Genomic DNA, 20,480 nt, shown 5'->3' on the forward strand with positions numbered 1-20,480 from the left:
GTATCCTAATATAAAATCCTAATATAAAATTGAGATGAAATGTATGTGGCATCAAACTATTCGTAACGTGATTGGTCGAATATATCATAAGCATGAAAATATATGCAAATGCTACAGTCAGGCGCGCGCTTGCGCGCGCAAATTCAAATTCTAGTTTTATTTTAAAAAGCGTGAGGTGCATGGTGTCAATAGTTATAAATATTTTCCTAATATATTTTCCTAATATAAAATTGAGATGAAATGTATGTGGCATCAAACTATTCGTAACGTGATTGGTCGAATATATCATAAGCATGAAAATATATGCAAATGCTATAGTCAGGCTTGCGCGCGCAAATTCAAATTCTAGTTTTATTTTAAAAAAAGCGTGAGGTGCATGGTGTCAATAGTTATAAATATTTTATTGACAGATATGAGTAGAGTGATTATCATTTTGATAATATCTTAAAAAGCACCCCACGCTTTTTTTAAAATAAAATACATTTTTTTATTTACACTATTATTAATTTATATTTATTGAAATTTTTAACACTATTCTTAATTTAAATTTATGTTCTATTTTTAGTTTGGTTTTCTATAAAAAGCGTGTTTTTAGTTTTTAAACTATTATTTATTTTTACTTTTTAGTTTGGTTTATTTATAAAAGCGTGATTTTTAGTTTTTAAACTATTATTTGTTGATTATCAAAAATATTCAGGCGCGCAAATTACCCACGGAGAGTTACATACTGACATACTGACATACTGACATACAAGTGAAGCTAATAAAAATAATTATTTATAAATATTATAAATACGGGGAATCAGAGTTCGATTTCGGAGAGCGAGCCTGAGAAACGGCTACCAGAACCAAGGAAGGCCGCAGGCGCGCAGATTACCCACAGAGAGTTACTGACAAACTGACAAACTGACATACAAGTGAAGCTAATATAAAGCGTGTAAAAACGTACTTACTTGTTGACGTTCATCTTCTGGAGCAGGATTAGAAGATTAAAGGTAATTACATTTAATGACATTAAGGGGGTATTCTAGTGTAGAATTTCAAAAAAATCGATTTTTTTTTTTATATTTTCAAAGTTTAACTATTTAAGAATATGTCTACGAGAGGATTTTTGAAAATTTAAATTATTTTCGGAGCTATAGACATTTTACTGACCCGGCCTCCAAACTGGTTCGGTTGGGTCTAGTCGAACAAAAGACATTAGGGATTCTCCGTCTACCTGAATCTATATTTCTCAGTTAAACCTTTTGTCCTTTATATATATGTATATACCAATTTATGACAATTTATCATCAGAGGAATTATTAACTCGATGTTTAGGTTCTGAAACTCAAAACAATAATGAGTCTCTAAACTCGTTGATTTGGACTTTCGCGCCGAAACATATTCATTCTGGACCTAAGATAATTGAAATAGCAACATTTCTCGCTGTTTGCATTTTTAATGAAGGTTTCATTCCAATTTTAAAAATGATGACCCTTATGGGAATGAAAATTGGGCCGGAAGCTCATTCATTTGCTGTGAGACGAGACAACGCCCGGATTGAACGCTCCGAAATACGTACATCCAACGCTTCAAAGGAGGCCAGAACTGCTCGATTGGAAGAGAGAAACGCAGAAAATAGTTTTTTTGAAGTAGAAGAAGGTCTGATGTATGAAGCAGGAATGGCAGATTGAATAAAAGTAAGTATAATATATCATTTCATGACTTTGACAGCGAAAAACTTTACGCGAAACTTTAAATGCGTTTTTCTCAGAACAGACTTTTTCAATATATTTGTCACGATTTCTCGAGTTCTACTAGACCGATTCACTTGAAATTTTCAGAGAATCTTCTTTATAGACCTCTCAAGAATTGGAACTAGCCTCATCCCCAAATTTCAATTTTGACTATTTTTAAAAAATTCGAGAAACTCAAAAAAATGGTAAAAAAATCGTCTTTTTTTCAAACAGTCGCCATTTTGTCAAAAAAATTTTTTTTCACTCATCTCTAGTTCTGATTCTTGCGACATCATTGCAGATTAATAATCTTTTTTATTTTTTTATTTCAGATGACTAGGAGGGTTGAAATAATGTCAAAACTCATCTGCCAATTTTTTGACACCCCCACTTCATCGACTGCCAGTTTTTAAATTTTTGACTTTTTTTTTTTATTTTTTTCTGTACTCTTGAAACATTAATAAATAACTGATAAAAAAATGTATAGTAAAAATATTGATTGCTTTTTTTTTACGACACATTAAAAATTACCTAAAATTGATGTCTCTACACTAGAATACCCCCTTAAAGTTAGCAGTTTCTTGACCTTTTTTTAATTTTATTTGACAATCGAATTTTTTCTGAAAAATTATTTTCAAAAAATTGAATTCTTAATTAATATTAAATTTCTACATGTCAATTTTTATTCTAATATATTTTTTTGTGGTAATTTATTTCTTTAAAAAATTCTACAAATGATCAAATATCTGCTACTTTAATTATCATTCGCATTTAATTAAACTCCTTACTGATGAAAAATTTTAACAAAACTTAGTAATAATTTAGTTGTTTTTTTTGGGAGAAGGTAGATTTAATTTTTCTATAAATAAAAAACAAATAAAGTTATTTTATGGATTTTTTTTTATTTTTTCTTTTCTAAAGTCATATGGAATTAATATTTTTATTTATTTTATTTATCATTAGGGCCAGGATCTTTGCCTTAATTTCAAAATAATAATTAATAACAATAATAATATAACTAATAGTGTCAAATTTTTGAAATTACGGCGGAAATATAAGTCAGATAAAAAAATTTCTTAAATAAAAGTTGTTAAAAATTTAATTTTATAAATAAAAAAGGTGTCTTATAATCTTTTCTGAAGCGACCAATAAAAAAAGTCGCAATTTCAAAATTTATATTTTTATAATTAGCTAAGATTTTAATTATTTATTATGAATCTAAATTGAGGAATTAAGGTGAAAATATTAGTCGTATAAAAAAGATATAAGAGAAATTTCTTATAAAAAATTAAATTTTCCACAACTTTTTCATAAAAACTTTTTATGATACTAAAATCAGCAGACATTTAATTAGTTAAAAATTTTTGATTTTTTAATTCGATGAAAATTAAAAGTAAAAGAATATTTTTAAAAAATTGCACTTCAAATTTTCTACATGCCAAATCTTTTCTTTCTATTTTTTTATTTATAATTCTTTTCAATAAAAAAATTCTAAAAATTTTCAAATGTTGACTAATTTTAACTCGACTAACATTTTCGGCAAAAATCTTGGACCGATTTTATTTGATTACCCTTACTAATTTTTCCGATACATGTATAGTTTTTAAAATTTTTAAATAAGTCAATGTTTTTATAAATTTTTTACATGAAAAAAGACCCAAAAGTTGTCATATGCCTGCTTTTTTGCACGCTTCAAACCGCATGAGTATACTATTGTAGATCATCATGCGTCAATTCATTAATTTTTATGTACACAACACTTTTCAGACTTCTTAAAAAAGTATTCTAACAATAATTTATGCCATCAAAAGTAAATACGTAATATATCAATACAATTAAAAATAAGTTAATCATTTTTCATGATCATATATTAATTTTTTTTTTAAGTACAAGATATTTTTTGTTATTAAGATTATAATATTTTCTTCATTGCGTGACTTACTTATATTTTATATTTACTCATTTTATTCTAATTAATAAACTTATTTCTAGACTATGGTATCCCTAATACATAATTATTAATGTTCACAGTCGAAGTATTTCATTCTTCAAACAACTACGCGCGTCTAATAAATTCATAATAAATAAATTTATAATCATCATATTACTTACATCAATGAATTTTCTTATCTAAAAAAATTGGACGGTTCGATACAAGGCTTTTCTTTCATCAATTAAATCATTAAACATACACACAATATCGTACACACGAACAATAAATAATTTTTTTATAATAAATAATAATAAAAATTAATTATAATTTTCATTAATAATTGCAACTAAATTCATTTCAATCCACAATAATAATAATATTTAATTTCTTTTTCTTTGGTATTTCTTGTATGATATTTAATTAAGAAAAGCAGACATCCGTCAAGACTTTGATGATTAATTAAATAATTTGTTATTTAAAGAATTTTATACAGTAAAATTTTTCTAAATTCAACTTTAAGATGAAAAGAAGAAAAATTTTCCCCGAAAATGTTAATGTATGCATTTATATGCATTACAATTAAAGTCTTCTATAATTTTCTCTTTTATTATATTTTTTTTTTTTTGATTACCTGCTCGAAAGCTTTGCTATAAATAATCTTAATTATTAACTAAATAAATATTCACTATTTAATAATATACGTCAATATTAATGTCTATAATTACATTAATTAAATAGTAGTTGACATAATTTAATATTTAAGAAAGTAGTAAACATTTGGCAACTTTTAATTTTAAACGAACAATTTAAATATTTATAAATTATAAATTTAAGAAAAAAAAATAAATCTAAAGTTTGTTACATAAATTTTTCTACAATATTTAAATTGTTTTTTTAAACTAAAAAAAATTTGTCGGATGTTTGCTACTTTCAATTTCGTCAAATATTAAGGCACATTTAATTAATTTTGAGTTGAAATCATTCGACTTATTAATACTAAAAATTTGTAAGACGCCATCTAAATTTTTAATTGTTATCTTAATGTTTAGATAAAAATTGTTTGATTAAAAAAACTTGACTAAAAATAATAGCTTTAAAGTGAATCCAGTAACGAGTCAAGAAGATCAAGTTGATTCTCATCCCAGCCGACCGTCGCAATTAACAAACCAGTTAGGTCATCTTCACTAAGGCTAACTTGGTTTGATTCAGGCACTTCAGGTAAACAATCAGGTATCGGTGGTGACACACTGCTTGGCGGGGTTTCATAAAACACAGTAGTTATTTGAGGATCATTTAAATTCATTGTTGTAATTATTTCTGTTGTTATGTCTCCAGGTGTTACTGCAATTGATGGAGTCATTGATGTCATTGATCCGGATGCGGACGACGTTGATCTCGATGTTCTGCTTGAAAATTTGTTGTACCTCGACGCTGATGAGCGTCTTCGGGTACGTTTGCCCCCTTCCAGACTCTCTAAGTCTAATTTCCAGAACCCGCCTTTTCCCGGCTCATCTTTGGAACGCGGTAATTTTACAAAACATTTATTCAATGACAAATTATGTCGGATTGAGTTCTATAAACATAAAAATAATTTTTTTATTTATTTATTTATTTATTTATGTACGAAGTTACTAAATAAATATAATTTGTTTTCTTGTTTTACCTGCCAAGCTGGGTCAGCATGTCGATAATAAATAAAATTTTCACGTATCCAAGCGTAAATATTTGATAATGTTAATTTATTATTGTTAGCACGCATTGCAAGGCATATCAATGTTGCGTATGAAAATGGTGGTTTAATATCTGGATCCGCTTGATATTTTTCAGCGTTATCAGCTAAATCTAAAAATCATGAAAAAACAATTTAATTAACTTTACAATTTTTATTATAGAGTTCTTAATTAATTTTAATTAATTTAAATAGAGCTCTTAATTAATCTTAATTTAATACATTATTTAATAGAAAATATCAGTTTTTAATAATAAAGTCACTTTAATAGTCACAAAAAATAAGTTTATAGAAAATTAATGAAAATTAAGTTAGCCGACATCTAAAAATTTTTAGAATTTTTTTTATTGACAAACTCATTACAAAATAATTAAAAAAAAATTTCATTTGTAAAAAACTTGAAAAACTGTAAGTGAAATTTTTGAAAAATATTTTTTAGCTTAAAAATTAAAAACGTCGGCTAACTTTAGTAATATAGAAAATTAGGTGATTGGAAAGTAGTTATACTTTTTTTTTTATTTTTTTCATTAATTAAATTAAAATTAAGAAAGTATTTTTAAAAATTGCACTTGTAGTTTTTCAAATTTTCTACCTGTGAAATTTTTTATTTTTCTTTTTTTAAAATAAGTTTTTCAATAAAAAAAAATTCTAAAAATTATCAGATGTCTTCTAATTTCATTTATAATACTAAAGTTAGCTAAAATTTTCAATTTTTTCTTTAATCAATAAATTAAAACTAAAAAAGTATTTTTAAAAAGTTGCATTTATAATTTTTCAAATTTTCTACCTGTGAAATTTTTTATTTTTCTTTTTTTAAAATAAGTTTTTCAATTAAAAAAACTCAAAAAATGATCAGATGTCTTCTAATTTCATTTATAATACTAAAGTTAGCTGAAATTTTCAATTTTTTTTAAGTAATAAACTAAAACTAAAAAAGTATTTTTAAAAAATTATATTTATAGTTTTTCAAATTTTTTATGCGTAAAATCATTTTATTTTTTTAAAATAAATTTTTTAATAAGAAAACTTCTAAAAATTGTCAGATGTCTGCTAATTTAGTTTTTAATAAATTATAAGATTTATCAAATATCTTTACTGAAAAAAACATTTGATCCGTAACCAAAAGAGCCGGGTTCGATTCCCAATCCGGGTTTTTCACATTACAATTCCAGTTACTAAAAAATTTCCACTGAATATTTCTTCTCCCTCTTTTGCAAGTTTTTCATTAATTGACAAGCTATTAAAATAAATTTATAAAAAAACATATTAAATCTAATTACCAAGCTGAGCTTTAACAAGCGGTGACATTTTTTTAGGTGGACGTTTCACCACAGGCGGAGGAATTGGTGAGCATGGTGGAGTCGGCAAGCTAGAGGCACTGGTAATGTCAAGAGATTGAAGCCAGGACAAGCTCGTCAATTCAGCTTCCACACCAAAGTCATCAGTTTCCATCTCTTCCGAGACACCGATGTTGCTGGAAGACGCTCCATTATTATCCGCTGGAACTTCAATCACAATCACGTCCCCCTTCATCATTTTAGCCTTCTCATAACCAGGTTCGATTTCGTTTATACGCTTAACAAAAACAATTTACAAAATAGAGAACTCCAAATTTTTTTTCATATTAAAAAAATGTTTATTTTAATTAATTTAAATTACTAAAAAAGTATTTTTGCACTGTTATTTTTTAGCACTTTTTAGATTAATTAAAATTTATTTAATCAATTTAAAGTATAATTAAACTAATTTTTTATATAAATGGCAATTGACTACTGAAGACAGTCCTGAAGACAACTCCAGCACTGACAGTGAATAAGTTACTAAAACTGAACGACAGAATCGACGATTCACCACCCGCTTACTCACAACTACTTATGAAAATTAATGCACATATATTTTTATTATTCATATATGCGTAATCTAGTGAACTCCTGGTGGTTGGCACGCGTACCTGGGTTGTTGACAGGTGGTACTTCTTTCACAGGTGAAGCTTTGCACCCGGCATCCAGCACACAACTGACTCTTAGATACCCCCCCCCCCTACCCAACTGTTTTAAATTTTTTTAGTTGTAATAAATTATTTATTCCCAAGAAAAGCAATAAATTAACATTACAATGATGGTCATTTGAAAATGAACTTCAAAAGTTGGAATCACATTAATGTTCGCGTGATATAATGTACAATCGATCTCACGATGAGTTAGGAACGATTGACATTCTAGTGCGTCACACTAGGTCAATTCATAATATATTTATAAATTTATAAATATAATACATGCATACTATACTACTTTAATAGTTGTCTGGATGTGGTCTATCATTAATGAGTTAATCCTAATGGTTGATTTTAACCCGAGTAAAAATGAAATTATTATTTTTTACGGAAAAATAATAAATTTCGTTCGACTGCTGCACCACCGCCGCACCATACCGCCGCACCACCGCTGCACGACCGCCGTTTGACGGACTATTACGCCGCACGCTAAAAATTTACTCCCCCTAGCATCGCCGCACTACCGCTGCACCACCGCCGCACCAATGCTAAATCATACCTACAATTTCACAAAAAATGGTATCATAATTAATTTATCACGCAATAATTAATTAATAAATAATGCGACTAGAAATCTTTATGTAAGACCTATTGATCAACCTCCTTTTAATCGAATGCCTAATATTAAAAAAAAAAATTTTTTTTAAATCAGGCCAAAGCACCGCGAAATTATTGATTTTTTTAGTCGTATTGTTGATGTAGATTTTTAATTTCGTCCTCGGGTTGCACAGAAGCGGTACGCCTATTGAAATACTCTGAAAGAATTTTAAAAATTGAACTGTGACGGGATTCGAACCTGGATCGTCTGCATGGAAGTCTCGAACATTGCCAACTGCACTGCAAGCCATACTTAACTTAAAAAATTTAGTTAAGCTATTTGAATGATCAACGAATATATTATTTCAATGTATATACCATCAAACAGTGGTATGGTGCACTGATAGAAGGATTTATTTGTATTAAAAAAATATTTGTTAATAGTTAACAAATCATTTATTAGAGACATTTTTTAGTATCAAACAAATATTTCTTAGTATTTAAAATGATTTGTTTGTATTTAATAAATCAGATATTCATTTATTAAATATTAATAAATCTTTTTAAATACTAAGAAATATTTGTTAAGGACAAAAAAGTGGTCTCTAATAAATGATTTGTTAAATATTAACAAATATTTTTAACTATAAACAAATCCTTCTATCAGTGTGCGGCGGTGGTGCGGCGGTCGAACGAAATTTATTATTTTTTCGTAAAAATTAATAATTTTATTTTTACCCGGGCGCGTCACAGCTGTGGTGCGGCGGTGGTGCAGCGGTGGTGCGGCGAATAGAAATTTATTTACTTGTCACGGCGCTGGTGCGGCGGTAGTGCGGCGACGGCGGTGATACGGCACTTGTAAAATAACCAAAATTGTCACAGCTGTAGTGCAGCGGTGGTGCGGCGCTTAAAAAGCCGTGCAGCGGTGGTGCGGCGGAATTCTGTTTTTACTCGGGAAAGTTATTAGTCATTACATGCACACGGAAAAAAGAAAAATTACATTATTTAATGTAACATAGCGTGTCATATAAAAAACTGGAAGAATTGCAGTTTTAGATTTTAATTTTACAGATTTTGTGTACAGAAAAAAAATTTAATTGAATCAAGTAAAGAATTTCATCTTCACAGTCAAAAATTTTGCGTCAAAAAACAGTGTTAAAAATTTTTGTGTTAAATATTTAACACTTTTATGTGTAAATTTAATATTTATTCTGTTAAATCAACACAAAAAAGTTTTAAATATTTAATACAAAAATTTATTGACGCAATGACGCAAAATTTTTTACTGTGTTCTTTCTTAAAGTGAAAAAGTTCTTAAAATAAGAAATTTTTCTTGGTTTAAGTAAATTTTATTTAATTCAAGACCATGAAACTCTTCGAAATTATTTTCTTGGCTCAAAAATTTTTCTTTTGGTTCCTTAATTTTTTCTCTGTAAAAATTATATTGTAAAATGTAAATATTAATTTTAAAGCTGTGAAAATTAACATTCAAAGTTTGAATTTTATAAATTTCATAAAAAACTGCAATTTTTCTAGTTTTAAATTTGAAGCGATACTTATTATTATTTATAATGTAATTTTCATTTTTTAATTTACAATTTTACAGCGTAAAAATTCGTATATTGACTACTTTATGTAAATTTTTAATTTTCAATAATACTAAAGTTAGCTGACGTTTTTAATTTTTTTTATTTATTAAATTATAACTAAAAAATATTTTTTTTTTAATTACACTTATAGTTTTTCACGTTTTTTACAAATGAAAATTTTTTTTATTTTTTTGTATTAATATTTTCAATAAAAAAAAAATTATAAAAATTTTTAAATCTCGGCTAACAATTTTCATAAACTTTAACATAAATATAAATTTATAAAAGTCAAAAATTGAAAGTCTGGCCCTGGATTATAATTTTTTTTTCTGTGTAGAAGAAATATAAACTGTAAATGCATTAGTTGATAACTATAATGGATAGGAAATAAAAATGAATTATTTGTTCCAGGTGCATATATAATAGTCGAAAAGAAAACCGGAAGTGGTGGTCTGTCTTGCGAGCACGTGTCTTCCCAAGGGTGTTCAAACACGTGTCACAAATGTTGTAATTACGAAGTAAATTTTGTAAATATAAAAAACCGGTATAGTATATATATATTCATATAGATTTAGATAAAAAGCTCTTGAGCTGTGGCAGATCATCGATATCTCTGAGTGAAGAATTTGACGCCGCCTATATAAGAGAGTCTTTAGAGAAGGGAAGCTCCGACCACTGAAACTCAGGACACGAATCACAATTCAGGTTCTTCAGACTTTGCCATCATTGGTCGATTTACCAGAGAGGAATTTAGTTTCATCAAGCCTAGCCACGTCCATTGATCAAAAACGATATGGTTTTATTAATGCGAGTATTTTATTATCTTCTTTATAACTGATTAATTTTCATTAAAACATTAATTATTTTTAATTTTTTAGCGCGAAAGTTGTTACTATCTAAGATTTATCGCTAAATTCTATTTTTAGTTTACAAGAAAAAAAAATTAATTAAATATGCATGTTTAATAGCTACTTTATGTTATTATTAATGAAAATTAATTAGCAGACTTTTCACAATTTTAAAAATTATTATTAAAAAAATAAAAAAGAAAAATTTCACTTATAATGAGTGCAATTTTAAAAAAAAATTTTTTTAGTTCTAATTATATAAAAGAAAAATTTTTTAAAAATCTGGTAATTTAAGTGTCATTATTATAATTATTATTAATGAAAATTAAGTTAACCGACATCTAAAAAATATTATAAATTTTTTTATTAAAAAAATTATTATAAAAAAATTTGAAAAACTACACGTGCAATTTAAAAAAAATATTTTTTTGTTCTAATTTAATTATTAAAAAAAAATCAAAAAATTAAATAACGTCGGCTAACTTTAGTATCATAGTGAGCCGACGTTTATAATTTATTTTTTTTTTTTAATCATTTAATTAGTACTAAAAAATATTTTTTTTTAAATTGCACGGGTAGTTTTTCAAATTTTTTACAGATGAATTTTTTTGTAATAATTTTTTTAATAAAAAAATTTGTAAAAGTTTTTAAATGTCGGCTAACTTAATTTTCATCGGCTAACATCTGTATCATTTATTACTACTATCAATATTATCATTATTATTATTGTCTCCAATTTTATTTTCATTTATAGAAAGCTTTTAAAAGTCATCCAAATAAATCAAGTAATAATTATTAAAATGAACTCATTTTACTTCAATTCAACATTAATTTCAACGCTATAAATAAAAAATAAATCAATAATTGCAAAAAAAAATTACTTTCTCTTTTAAATCTATTAACTATAAAAATAATAAATTTTTCAAAATTCTATCTTTAAAAAAGCATGAAGCATATAAAAAACTTTGAAAAAACTATTATAATAGTATTAAAAAAAAAATATAATATTTGAAATTTATTATAAATAATTCTATTTAATTTATAAATTATTTTTTTTCAACTTTATATAATTATTAATGTTTTATTTACAGGTACTTTGCAGTTTTATGGATCAAAATACCAGAATATAATAAAATAATTAAATAAAAATTAATAAAAAAAGAAAATCAAAGAAAGGGGCGGAAAATAATGCCGGCCGTCCTTGTCCTGACATGAGAACGTGGGCAAGTATCTGAAGGCGATCAATAATCTCCTGGGAACATCCGTCCCCTGCCTCTCTGGCCGTCGACCTCCTAGTTCAACTCTATCACGTGCTTGATGGTGTTCAACGTTGAAACAGCAGCAGCAGTATCAAAACGGACCACCACCTGCCGTTCACCTCCACCGGGCAGACCGCTACCATATATACAGGGTTTTTCTGGTCCCTCTCCTGCCCCTTCAACCCTCGCAATCGCCAGCAGGTTGAAGTCTACTACGTCAAGCGTCAGGTTGTGAGTCACCCTCACACGAGTGTGTAATGTGTGCATTACACTATTACTATTACTACCACACGATTAAACTCACCCCACGGCGTGTCAACCTGCTTCTTATTTTTATTTTTATCGCATTCTGGAGCCTCCCAGCAGACCTCCAACTATGTGCAGGTGTTTTATTTCTTTTTTTAATTTTAATTTCCAAAAAAATTTTTTTTATTTATTTATTTATAATTTAATGCCAGTGGTCAAATGGCTAAATGGCAAAGTATAAATTTTTATTGTATTAAAGTACACGTACTTAAGTAAAAGATAATTTTAGATTGTTTTGCAATTTCACTTAGAATATTTTTCTGAGAGTGGATTGCTATTAAAATAATTGAAAAATAAACAAACAAACAAAGTCAGTATGTATGATAATCAACAAAAACTCTGCAAGAAAAAATTTATGTAAATAGACAACGTAGTATTAGAGATAATTGAATTTATACACAGAAAAAAAAATTTGCTTGAATCAAGTAAATATTTTTGAAGAACTTTATCTTCTTGATTTGAATAGAAAAATTCTTAAATTAAGAAATTTTTCTTGGCTTAAGTAAATTATTCTACTTCATTCAAGAATTTTTCTTCTTGATTCAAGACAGTGAAACTCTTCAAAATTATTTTCTTGGTTTAAGAATTTTCATCTTGATTCAAGTTAAATTTTTTTCCAGTGTATGGATGATTAATTAGCTGTTTTAAAATTGTAGGAATTTTTTTCTTTTTGGAAAAGAAAATTCAAAGGGTCAATAATTGTTTTTACTCATAAATAAAATTAATATTACCCTTGAAAATAATAAGTAGCATTAATGCGAAAGACAGTTGGGTAGTTATAAAATAAAACAACATTATTAGGTCATACGTAAAAGATGATGTGGACTTATTTAAGTGGTCAACCTCAATTAATAGATAACCACCACGAAAGTGGACATAGAATCAGTCCGTCTTAGTATAGAACATAAGAAGGGGCTAGTTGTGATAGCGTAATGGATAAAATATTCAAAAGAATTGATTCTCTTTGCCGCAGCAGCACACAGTCACTGCAACAGTCAGCCCACACACTAATTTTTTTAAATTAATATAGAAATGGAAATTTACAAACCTATTTAGAAATATTTAAATATTTTTTTTATTGCTGAATATTCTGTCATTTTATTTATTATTATTATTAGAATTATTATTGTTATTCTTGATACAAAACTACATTAAAATTGGTAAAATTGAAAAATTAACATTGAATTTTGTTACTTACCAAATTTTTAAGTAACTTTGAATGTAGTTATAAATTCCAAGTAGTTTTTTTTATTTAATCATTGAATTTCACAATCTTTTATGACGTTTAAAAATAACTCACTTAATACTAAAGAAACTTTTTTAGTATTTTATTGAAAGAAAAATTTAGTAATAAATGAAACAAATTTAATAATTATGATTTTTTTCATGATAAAGTTGATAATAAAAGACACATTTGAATAAAATCAGAGTAGCGACGACCTACGTCCTCTGCTACCACCATCCCCTTTAGTACTGACTTAGACCCCCGTCGAGTATATAGTCGTCAGCCATATTTTCACCTGCGAAGGTCGAGACCAAGTTTTACCGGCTACTTTAACGTTACTCATGAAAACAAATTAGTTTACTTTTTCAAAGTAATAAATTTTTATTTGAAAAAACAAAAATTAATAAAAAAATACCAGCAACCTTGTAGTCACTGACTGCCGTGACTTGTGAATTATAAATAAATAAAATTTTGATTTACTAAATAATGAATTTTGTTAAATTGCACTGTATTTTCTTAACTATTGACATTTTTAAAGATATAAGCTCATCCCGATATTACACTCATCGAGAGCTTTCATTTGAGTACCCACATGCAATTTGATATATTTTTCATATTTACATATATATAATGTATTTAAATATATGAAAAATTGATGTGGGTACTCAAATGAAAGGTCTTGATCAGTGTAATTTTGGAGTGAGCTTATATCTTTAAAAATGTCAATATTTACAAGATACAAGGGCGTTTCTTAATTATGTTAAATTGCACTGTACTTTCTTAACTATTGACAATTTTAAAGATATAAGCTCATCCCAATGTTACACTCATCAAGAGCTTTCATTTGAGTATCCACATGCAATTTGATATATTTTTCATATATACATATATATATATATAATATATATATAAATATATGAAAAAGTGATGTGGGTACTCAAATGAAAAGTCTTGACGAGTGTAACATTGGGATGAGCTTATATCTTTGAAAATATCAGTAGTTCACGAGATATAAGGTCGTTTCGAGATTATGTTAAATTGCACTGTACTTTCTAAACTATTGACATTGCCAAAGATATGAGCTCATCCCGATATTACAATCATCAAGAGCTTTCATTTGAGTACCCACATCAATTTTTATATATTTCTCACATATACATATTAGGGTGTTTCAAAAAAATCGGCTTTTGTGATTTTTTCAAATGGCCAGCAAATTCTCTCAGATTTGAAGATTTACAGGTCGCGGATCGTAATTTTCTATTCCCCCTTAAAAACATAGGAAAAAAAGGTTTTTAACTTTAGAATTTTATATCTTTGGATCGAATCAGCTTATGGCAATGATCATCTCGGATTCTTATGTAGAATTGAACGCTTAACAAAAAAGGTCTCTTATCATTTTTCCATATATTGATTCCTTCCCGAGTTATTCAAAGTCAAAGTTTAATTTTCATCGTATTTTCGGGTTTTTTTAACTTTCATCGTTATGTAATAAGAAAAAAACACTTATTTATACCTAAGACATAGGAAGTGGTGTAAAAAAAACAAAAACAAATATTTCAACAACAAATTATATATTATATTCTATAATACTGTGAAAATTGAAAGATATTGATTGCTTAACTGTTACGTTAAGTCTGTTTTATTACAATTCGGATACATCTCTCTATGTTTTTTAACAGATTGTAATAAATACTGAAAATCTTCTTCATCTTTTGTAAGAGTTAGATTATACTCACTTATTAAAGATACACCATGTTCTGCTGTATCATTTATAACTCGGACTTTACTCAAAAACAAGATAGCTTTCTGGTAACTCTCATTAGTTGGCCATAATGAAACATCATCATCGAGAAAGTTATATGGTAAATTAAATTTTTTTAACAAAAACAGAGATTGCTCTGAGACTAAGTCACATAAATCAATTGTCAATAGTGACTTTACGTTGTCTTTATCACAAATCGCTTAAAATTTTTTGCATTAGCTTTCGAAGATTTAATATTTACTACCATTTTTCTTTTCATTATGATCCAGATTTTACTTTTTGTATTTGAGTATTTTAGTTTATTTTTAGTTAATTACTTAAAAATTAATAGAAACAATTATTATTTAATTATTGTATTTATTTAGTTAATAATTTTATATTATTGTTACCGAAGGTATGATTAAATTAAGAAATTAAGCGTGTGAGAAATTATTACGAAGCCGAGCGAATTAATTGTAAAAGAAATTAAAAGACTGGGAAAATTATTCTAAGTTCCGAACAAGATTTAGTATGGGAAAGTGATGAATGGATATATAATGAAGGAAATTGCGATTAAAATAATAAAGAATTGTGAATTTGACGAAACGAATGGATAGAGAATGAAGAAAATTGCGATTAAAATAATAAAGATTTGAGTTTCAAAAATAAAAACTTAGAATTTGGCGAGACGAATGGATAGAAAATGAAGGAAATTGCGATTAAAATAATAAATAATTATTTTTGAATGCTAGTTCGAGAACACCGGACAGGTGTCTAAAACAACTCTTCCTTTTCGTTACAAGAGAGTTAGGCAAAAAAATTATAAACGCCAAAATTTGGCTCGATGAAGCAAGCAGTTCTTTCTCGGGAGAATTACTCGGGCGGATACTCTTCACCAAGTAATTCCAGAGGATGATACTCTACCTGGAGTCTGACCAAGACTCAGGTAAGTATCATGAACCGACCGGATGAAAGTGCTTCTCCCCGTGCCAAAGCCATCAGCTGAGATACGGTAGGTGATCATAAGCCGTGTAGGTGGGGGCGAAGAGGACACTCTCCATTCGCTCTCGGGGTAGAGCTTAGGGCCCAGGGGTGACGGCTAGTCTCCTGGGGAAGCGGGGAATCAGCTTTTGAAGTTTAGTTCGCGATTTTGACGCTCACGGCGAGAGTATGTGTGAGAAGAGTGTTCTAATATTGTTTAATTTGTTTATATTGTTTAATTTGTTTATATTGTTTATATCGTTTATTAACACGTTCAGGCCAATAAAGAGGTTTTCTTTTTCTTTGATTGATTTAAAATAAAGTGTTTTGTTTATTATTTTGTTATTGATAATGTAATCCCCGTTTATGACCCTGGACTCCGGCGAGCAAATTTCGAGCCGGGGACAAATAAATTATTTTATTTATTTTATAATTTTTGGAAAACGTGGACGTTACATCATATCCAGTGAAACATTTGCATCGAATAACGAAAAACAACTAATTCCTCAGATAGGTACCATAAGTGATCGGACATTTTTCAGCGGCAATTTTAGCGAAAGAAGGATTGTTTTGGCTGTAAAGTAATAAGTCTTTCATTAAAGTTAAATCATTATTCGGTGCTAATATGCCAGATGAAGCCTGAAACCATGTTGGTATATAAAATCTTAGAACAAAAATGCAAATTTGTCGTATTCCGGTTATTTCTTCAAAGTTAAGGTTAAATTGATTGCGGAACATGAATATTTTTAAAGAATAGATGGCTTTTGCCATCCAACGAGCGTGGTGCATAGCACCAGGTCGTTTAAAAGAAATTTGTGTAGATGAAGTAGTATTCAAGAATAGTAATGATAGCTCCAGAAGTTCACAGTAATCATCTCTTGGTTGTGCTACCTAAAAATTAGTTAATAAAATAATCAATAGATATGATAAGTGATCCGCAAATTTTATCTTATATATTACTCGAAATTATTTAAAATATAAATTTTTACTGAACTATTTTTTTAAATTTTAAACTCAAAAAATATAATTCAAGATATACGCTTAAAACTTGCACACAATATCTAAAAACATTTGAATATATTATAACTATAACCTTACTTGTAACTGATTCGTGATAAACGTTACTGTTTCTTCTTTCACATCTTCAAGAGCATTGAGTATGATTGGATCCAAAATTTCTGGGGTATAATTTGAGGTGTTGAAATTACTCCACTTATTTTTAAACCGTAAAAAAATTGGTACATTTGGGCCGGATGAAACGGGCCAATAGATTTCAAACACTTTTTTTAATACTATTTCAAAAATATGATGTCTGCATGGTAGATATACCAATTTTTTTTCCAACTCGTCTTCAATCAGTTTACAAGTTCCACCGTGAATTCCTAGATAACAAAATATATAATTTAACATAAGTGAAAAATTAATTTATACGATAATGACCAGTTCAAATCTAAATATTAATGCAAATGATACGATATTAATTTTATATTATATCATGATAAAGTTTTTAAGAAAACAATAACATGAATTAATACCTGTATTAACAGCCACCGTGTCGAAAGACAGTCCTACTATTTTACGAGAAATACCCCAATCGAATAGAATTTTCACAATAGCATCAGCCTGATTTTTAGCAGTTCCAGATTTCATTTTGGGTACACCTAACAGTTGTTCACTGCCTGATGACGATATAATAATTGGCAGTCTATCAACTTTTTCCGTACCAACTATATCAGGTAATATTTTCCCGTCCCAATGTAGCACAAAATTATCCTGGTTTTTGAGTCCATCTTTCAATTTAGCAGCCATATCACTTCGAAATTTTTGCGAGCTCGATGAATTGTCGGATGACTCAATTTACAGCCTTTCATATCAATGCCAGTACTTTTGAGAGTAGCAGCTAAAATATATACGGCATTTCTGCTGCTTACTTTTCCACGATCAAGGGCAGCTGCAAGTTCCGGTGTCATGATATTCATTAGAGGTGCTTTTCGTTTTGATTTCTTTTTTAATTCGTCTTCAAAATCAGAGATATTGTTAGAAATTTGACTAACGGTAGAAACGGTAGATTTTGATTTTTGGCTGAGAAGAAGGGTCTCAGTATTCATAAGTGCCTCATTTTCTAAAACGTTCAAATTGAAATGAAATACAACTACAATAAAAAATCAGATAAAATTTTTAAACAAAAATTATAGACTTTACAGACTCTATTGATGATAAACTATTATTTTAATGATTTATCATCAATATTACTCTAACTAGTAACTATTTTTTAATAAAATTATGTCTACTTTTATAATTTTTTTTTTAAACGAAAGATATCATTTGCAAATATTTGATTAATTTCGGTTATAGACAAATAAAAAAATATGCCATTATAAGAAATTTTAGCAATGAAATAATTAAAAAAATATGTTAATAATTCAAATAGATCTTTGAATATTACCGCGTACTAACAACCACGCACCCTGACAGCATCAAACAGAACTAATCAAAAATCGGAAATCGGTATCATTCATGTAATCAAGACCTAAATAATCTCCATATTTACTCTTAAGATTAATAAATATCATTTTAATAAAAAAAATTGTATCATCCATCGATATTTATTTAAAAACAAAATAAAGATAAAAATCTTACCATCTCTATTTGCATTTGTTTCACTCTGATCTAAACAACAAATTTCCATATCTTCAGTAATAGGCCCAAAATCGTTTATAAAACCACGTCGAGATGGTTTTCTTTGGCTTTCCAAAAAATGTTTTTTTGTAGCATCAATTTCATTGAGAACATTAGCATGGGAAATATCAAACAATTTTTGTAAATCATTACAAAAAATTGACTCTTTCTTCTTTTGTGTTGGAGATTTTTTCTGACGTTTACTCTTTGATAAAAGTATCCATCTGTTATGAGATCGAATTATTGACAAAATTATAGAAGATTCTTGACGTAGTGGAATACCTGTTTTTCGCCAAAGTTCTATCAGTTGTTTTGTCGTACTTGCTGAACTTTGTTTAATTGTTAAATTACAGGTTTTATGGTGGTAAAAGAAGATCGACATAACCTCTTTGAGTAATGGAAGCTTTCTTCCGACAAAATCTTGATTCATTTGACCAATTAAATAGATTTCTTCTCTCATGATAATAAATTTTAAGTCAGCTTGTAAATAAATAGAAATAATAAAGTCCACTTTGAATTATTAAACAAACATTGTTTCAAACAAATACGTATATATTTCTTCGTAATCGATGCACTAATGAACAAGCACAATTTTGACACATGTTATCAGCACTTACCAGCAGAGGGATCACAGAATTGATAACCAATTAAAAATCAGATAAGAATCGATCGTTTAAACAAAGTAGTTGTCAACAATACCTTTTTACTAAACATCATGAATTCATCACAATATTTTTTTGTCTGTAGTAATAAGTAAATATTGTGTATTATAAAATTTGTCACTAATTTATACTAACCGTATTATAGAAATTTCATATATTTTAAAATAAACAATGTTTTTTTTTTTACTTAATCATAATTGTACGATAAAAGTTAAAAAAAACCCGAAAATACGATGAAAATTAAACTTTGACTTTGAATAACTCGGGAAGGAATCAATATATGGAAAAATGATAAGAGACCTTTTTTGTTAAGCGTTCAATTCTACATAAGAATCCGAGATGATCATTGCCATAAGTTGATTCGATCCAAAGATATAAAATTCTAAAGTTGAAAACCTTTTTTTCCTATGTTTTTAAGGGGGAATAGAAAATTACGATCCGCGACCTGTAAATCTTCAAATTAAGAACTCAAATTTTGACAAGGTCATTATTTTGGCATTCTCTGAGAGAATTTGCTGGCCATTTGAAAAAATCACAAAAGCCGATTTTTTTGAAACACCCTAATACATATATATAATATATATATATGAAAAATTGATGTGGGTACTTAAATGAAAGGTCTTGAAGAGTGTAACATCGGGATGAGTTTATATCTTTAAAAATGTCAATATTTCACAAGATACAAGTTCATTTCTTAATTATGTTAAATTGCACTGTATTTTCTTAACTATTGACATTTTAAAGATATCCATCCCAATGTTACACTTATCAAAAGCTTTCATTTGAGTACCCACATGCATTTTGATATATTTTTCATGTATACATATATATAATATATATAAATATATGAAATATATGAAAAATTGATGTGGGTACTTAAATGAAAGGTCTTGAAGAGTGTAACATCGGGATGAGTTTATATCTTTAAAAATGTCAATATTTCACAAGATACAAGTTCATTTCTTAATTATGTATCTAGAAATAGAGCATTTTCAAATGCAGCCTAAATACTTATCATCATAAATTGACTATTGGTAAGAATGATATGAAACCATGAAAAGGCACAACTCCAGGTCAAGACTTTTTCAACGATACCAAATTTAACCATTAGAACCCATTTTATCATACAAATACACTGGCTACAAAATTTTGCTTATTTTCTTAATAATATAGATTAGTATAATTGAAAAAAAAAAAACAACTGTAATAATTTTTTCCAT

General features: G+C 27.8%; 2 protein-coding genes across 4 annotated transcripts in view; both read right to left on the minus strand.

Moving 5' to 3' along the window:
• LOC123258551 (forkhead box protein J1-A-like) overlaps nt 1–13,572 on the minus strand; it is a 28,934-nt gene extending 15,362 nt beyond the window's left edge. Inside the window, exons 1-4 of one of the 3 annotated variants that reach the window (XM_044718631.1) lie at nt 13,171–13,572; nt 6,661–6,955; nt 5,315–5,493; nt 4,725–5,224 (exon numbers count right to left, since the gene is read on the minus strand). In XM_044718631.1, the coding sequence (XP_044574566.1) occupies nt 4,745–5,224; nt 5,315–5,493; nt 6,661–6,916 (915 nt within the window). In that variant the 5' untranslated portion in view covers nt 6,917–6,955; nt 13,171–13,572 and the 3' untranslated portion in view covers nt 4,725–4,744. Of the gene's footprint in view, nt 1–4,491; nt 5,225–5,314; nt 5,494–6,660; nt 6,956–7,331; nt 7,680–13,170 lie in introns of those variants that run through there. The other 2 variants (XM_044718630.1, XM_044718632.1) reach the window with 2 other exon arrangements.
• A 3,835-nt stretch (nt 13,573–17,407) lies between these two features.
• Nucleotides 17,408–19,333, minus strand: LOC123259094. The gene is made up of 3 exons (XM_044719361.1): nt 18,560–19,333; nt 17,851–18,041; nt 17,408–17,692 (listed from the first exon to the last, which is right to left on the minus strand). Exons 1-3 carry the CDS (start codon nt 19,056–19,058, stop codon nt 17,408–17,410), a joined length of 975 nt encoding a protein of 324 aa, XP_044575296.1. The 5' UTR covers nt 19,059–19,333.
• Nucleotides 19,334–20,480: the final 1,147 nt, after the last annotated feature.

Source organism: Cotesia glomerata, linkage group LG2, assembly GCF_020080835.1.
Source record: "Cotesia glomerata isolate CgM1 linkage group LG2, MPM_Cglom_v2.3, whole genome shotgun sequence".
Taxonomy (NCBI): Eukaryota; Metazoa; Arthropoda; class Insecta; order Hymenoptera; family Braconidae; genus Cotesia; species Cotesia glomerata.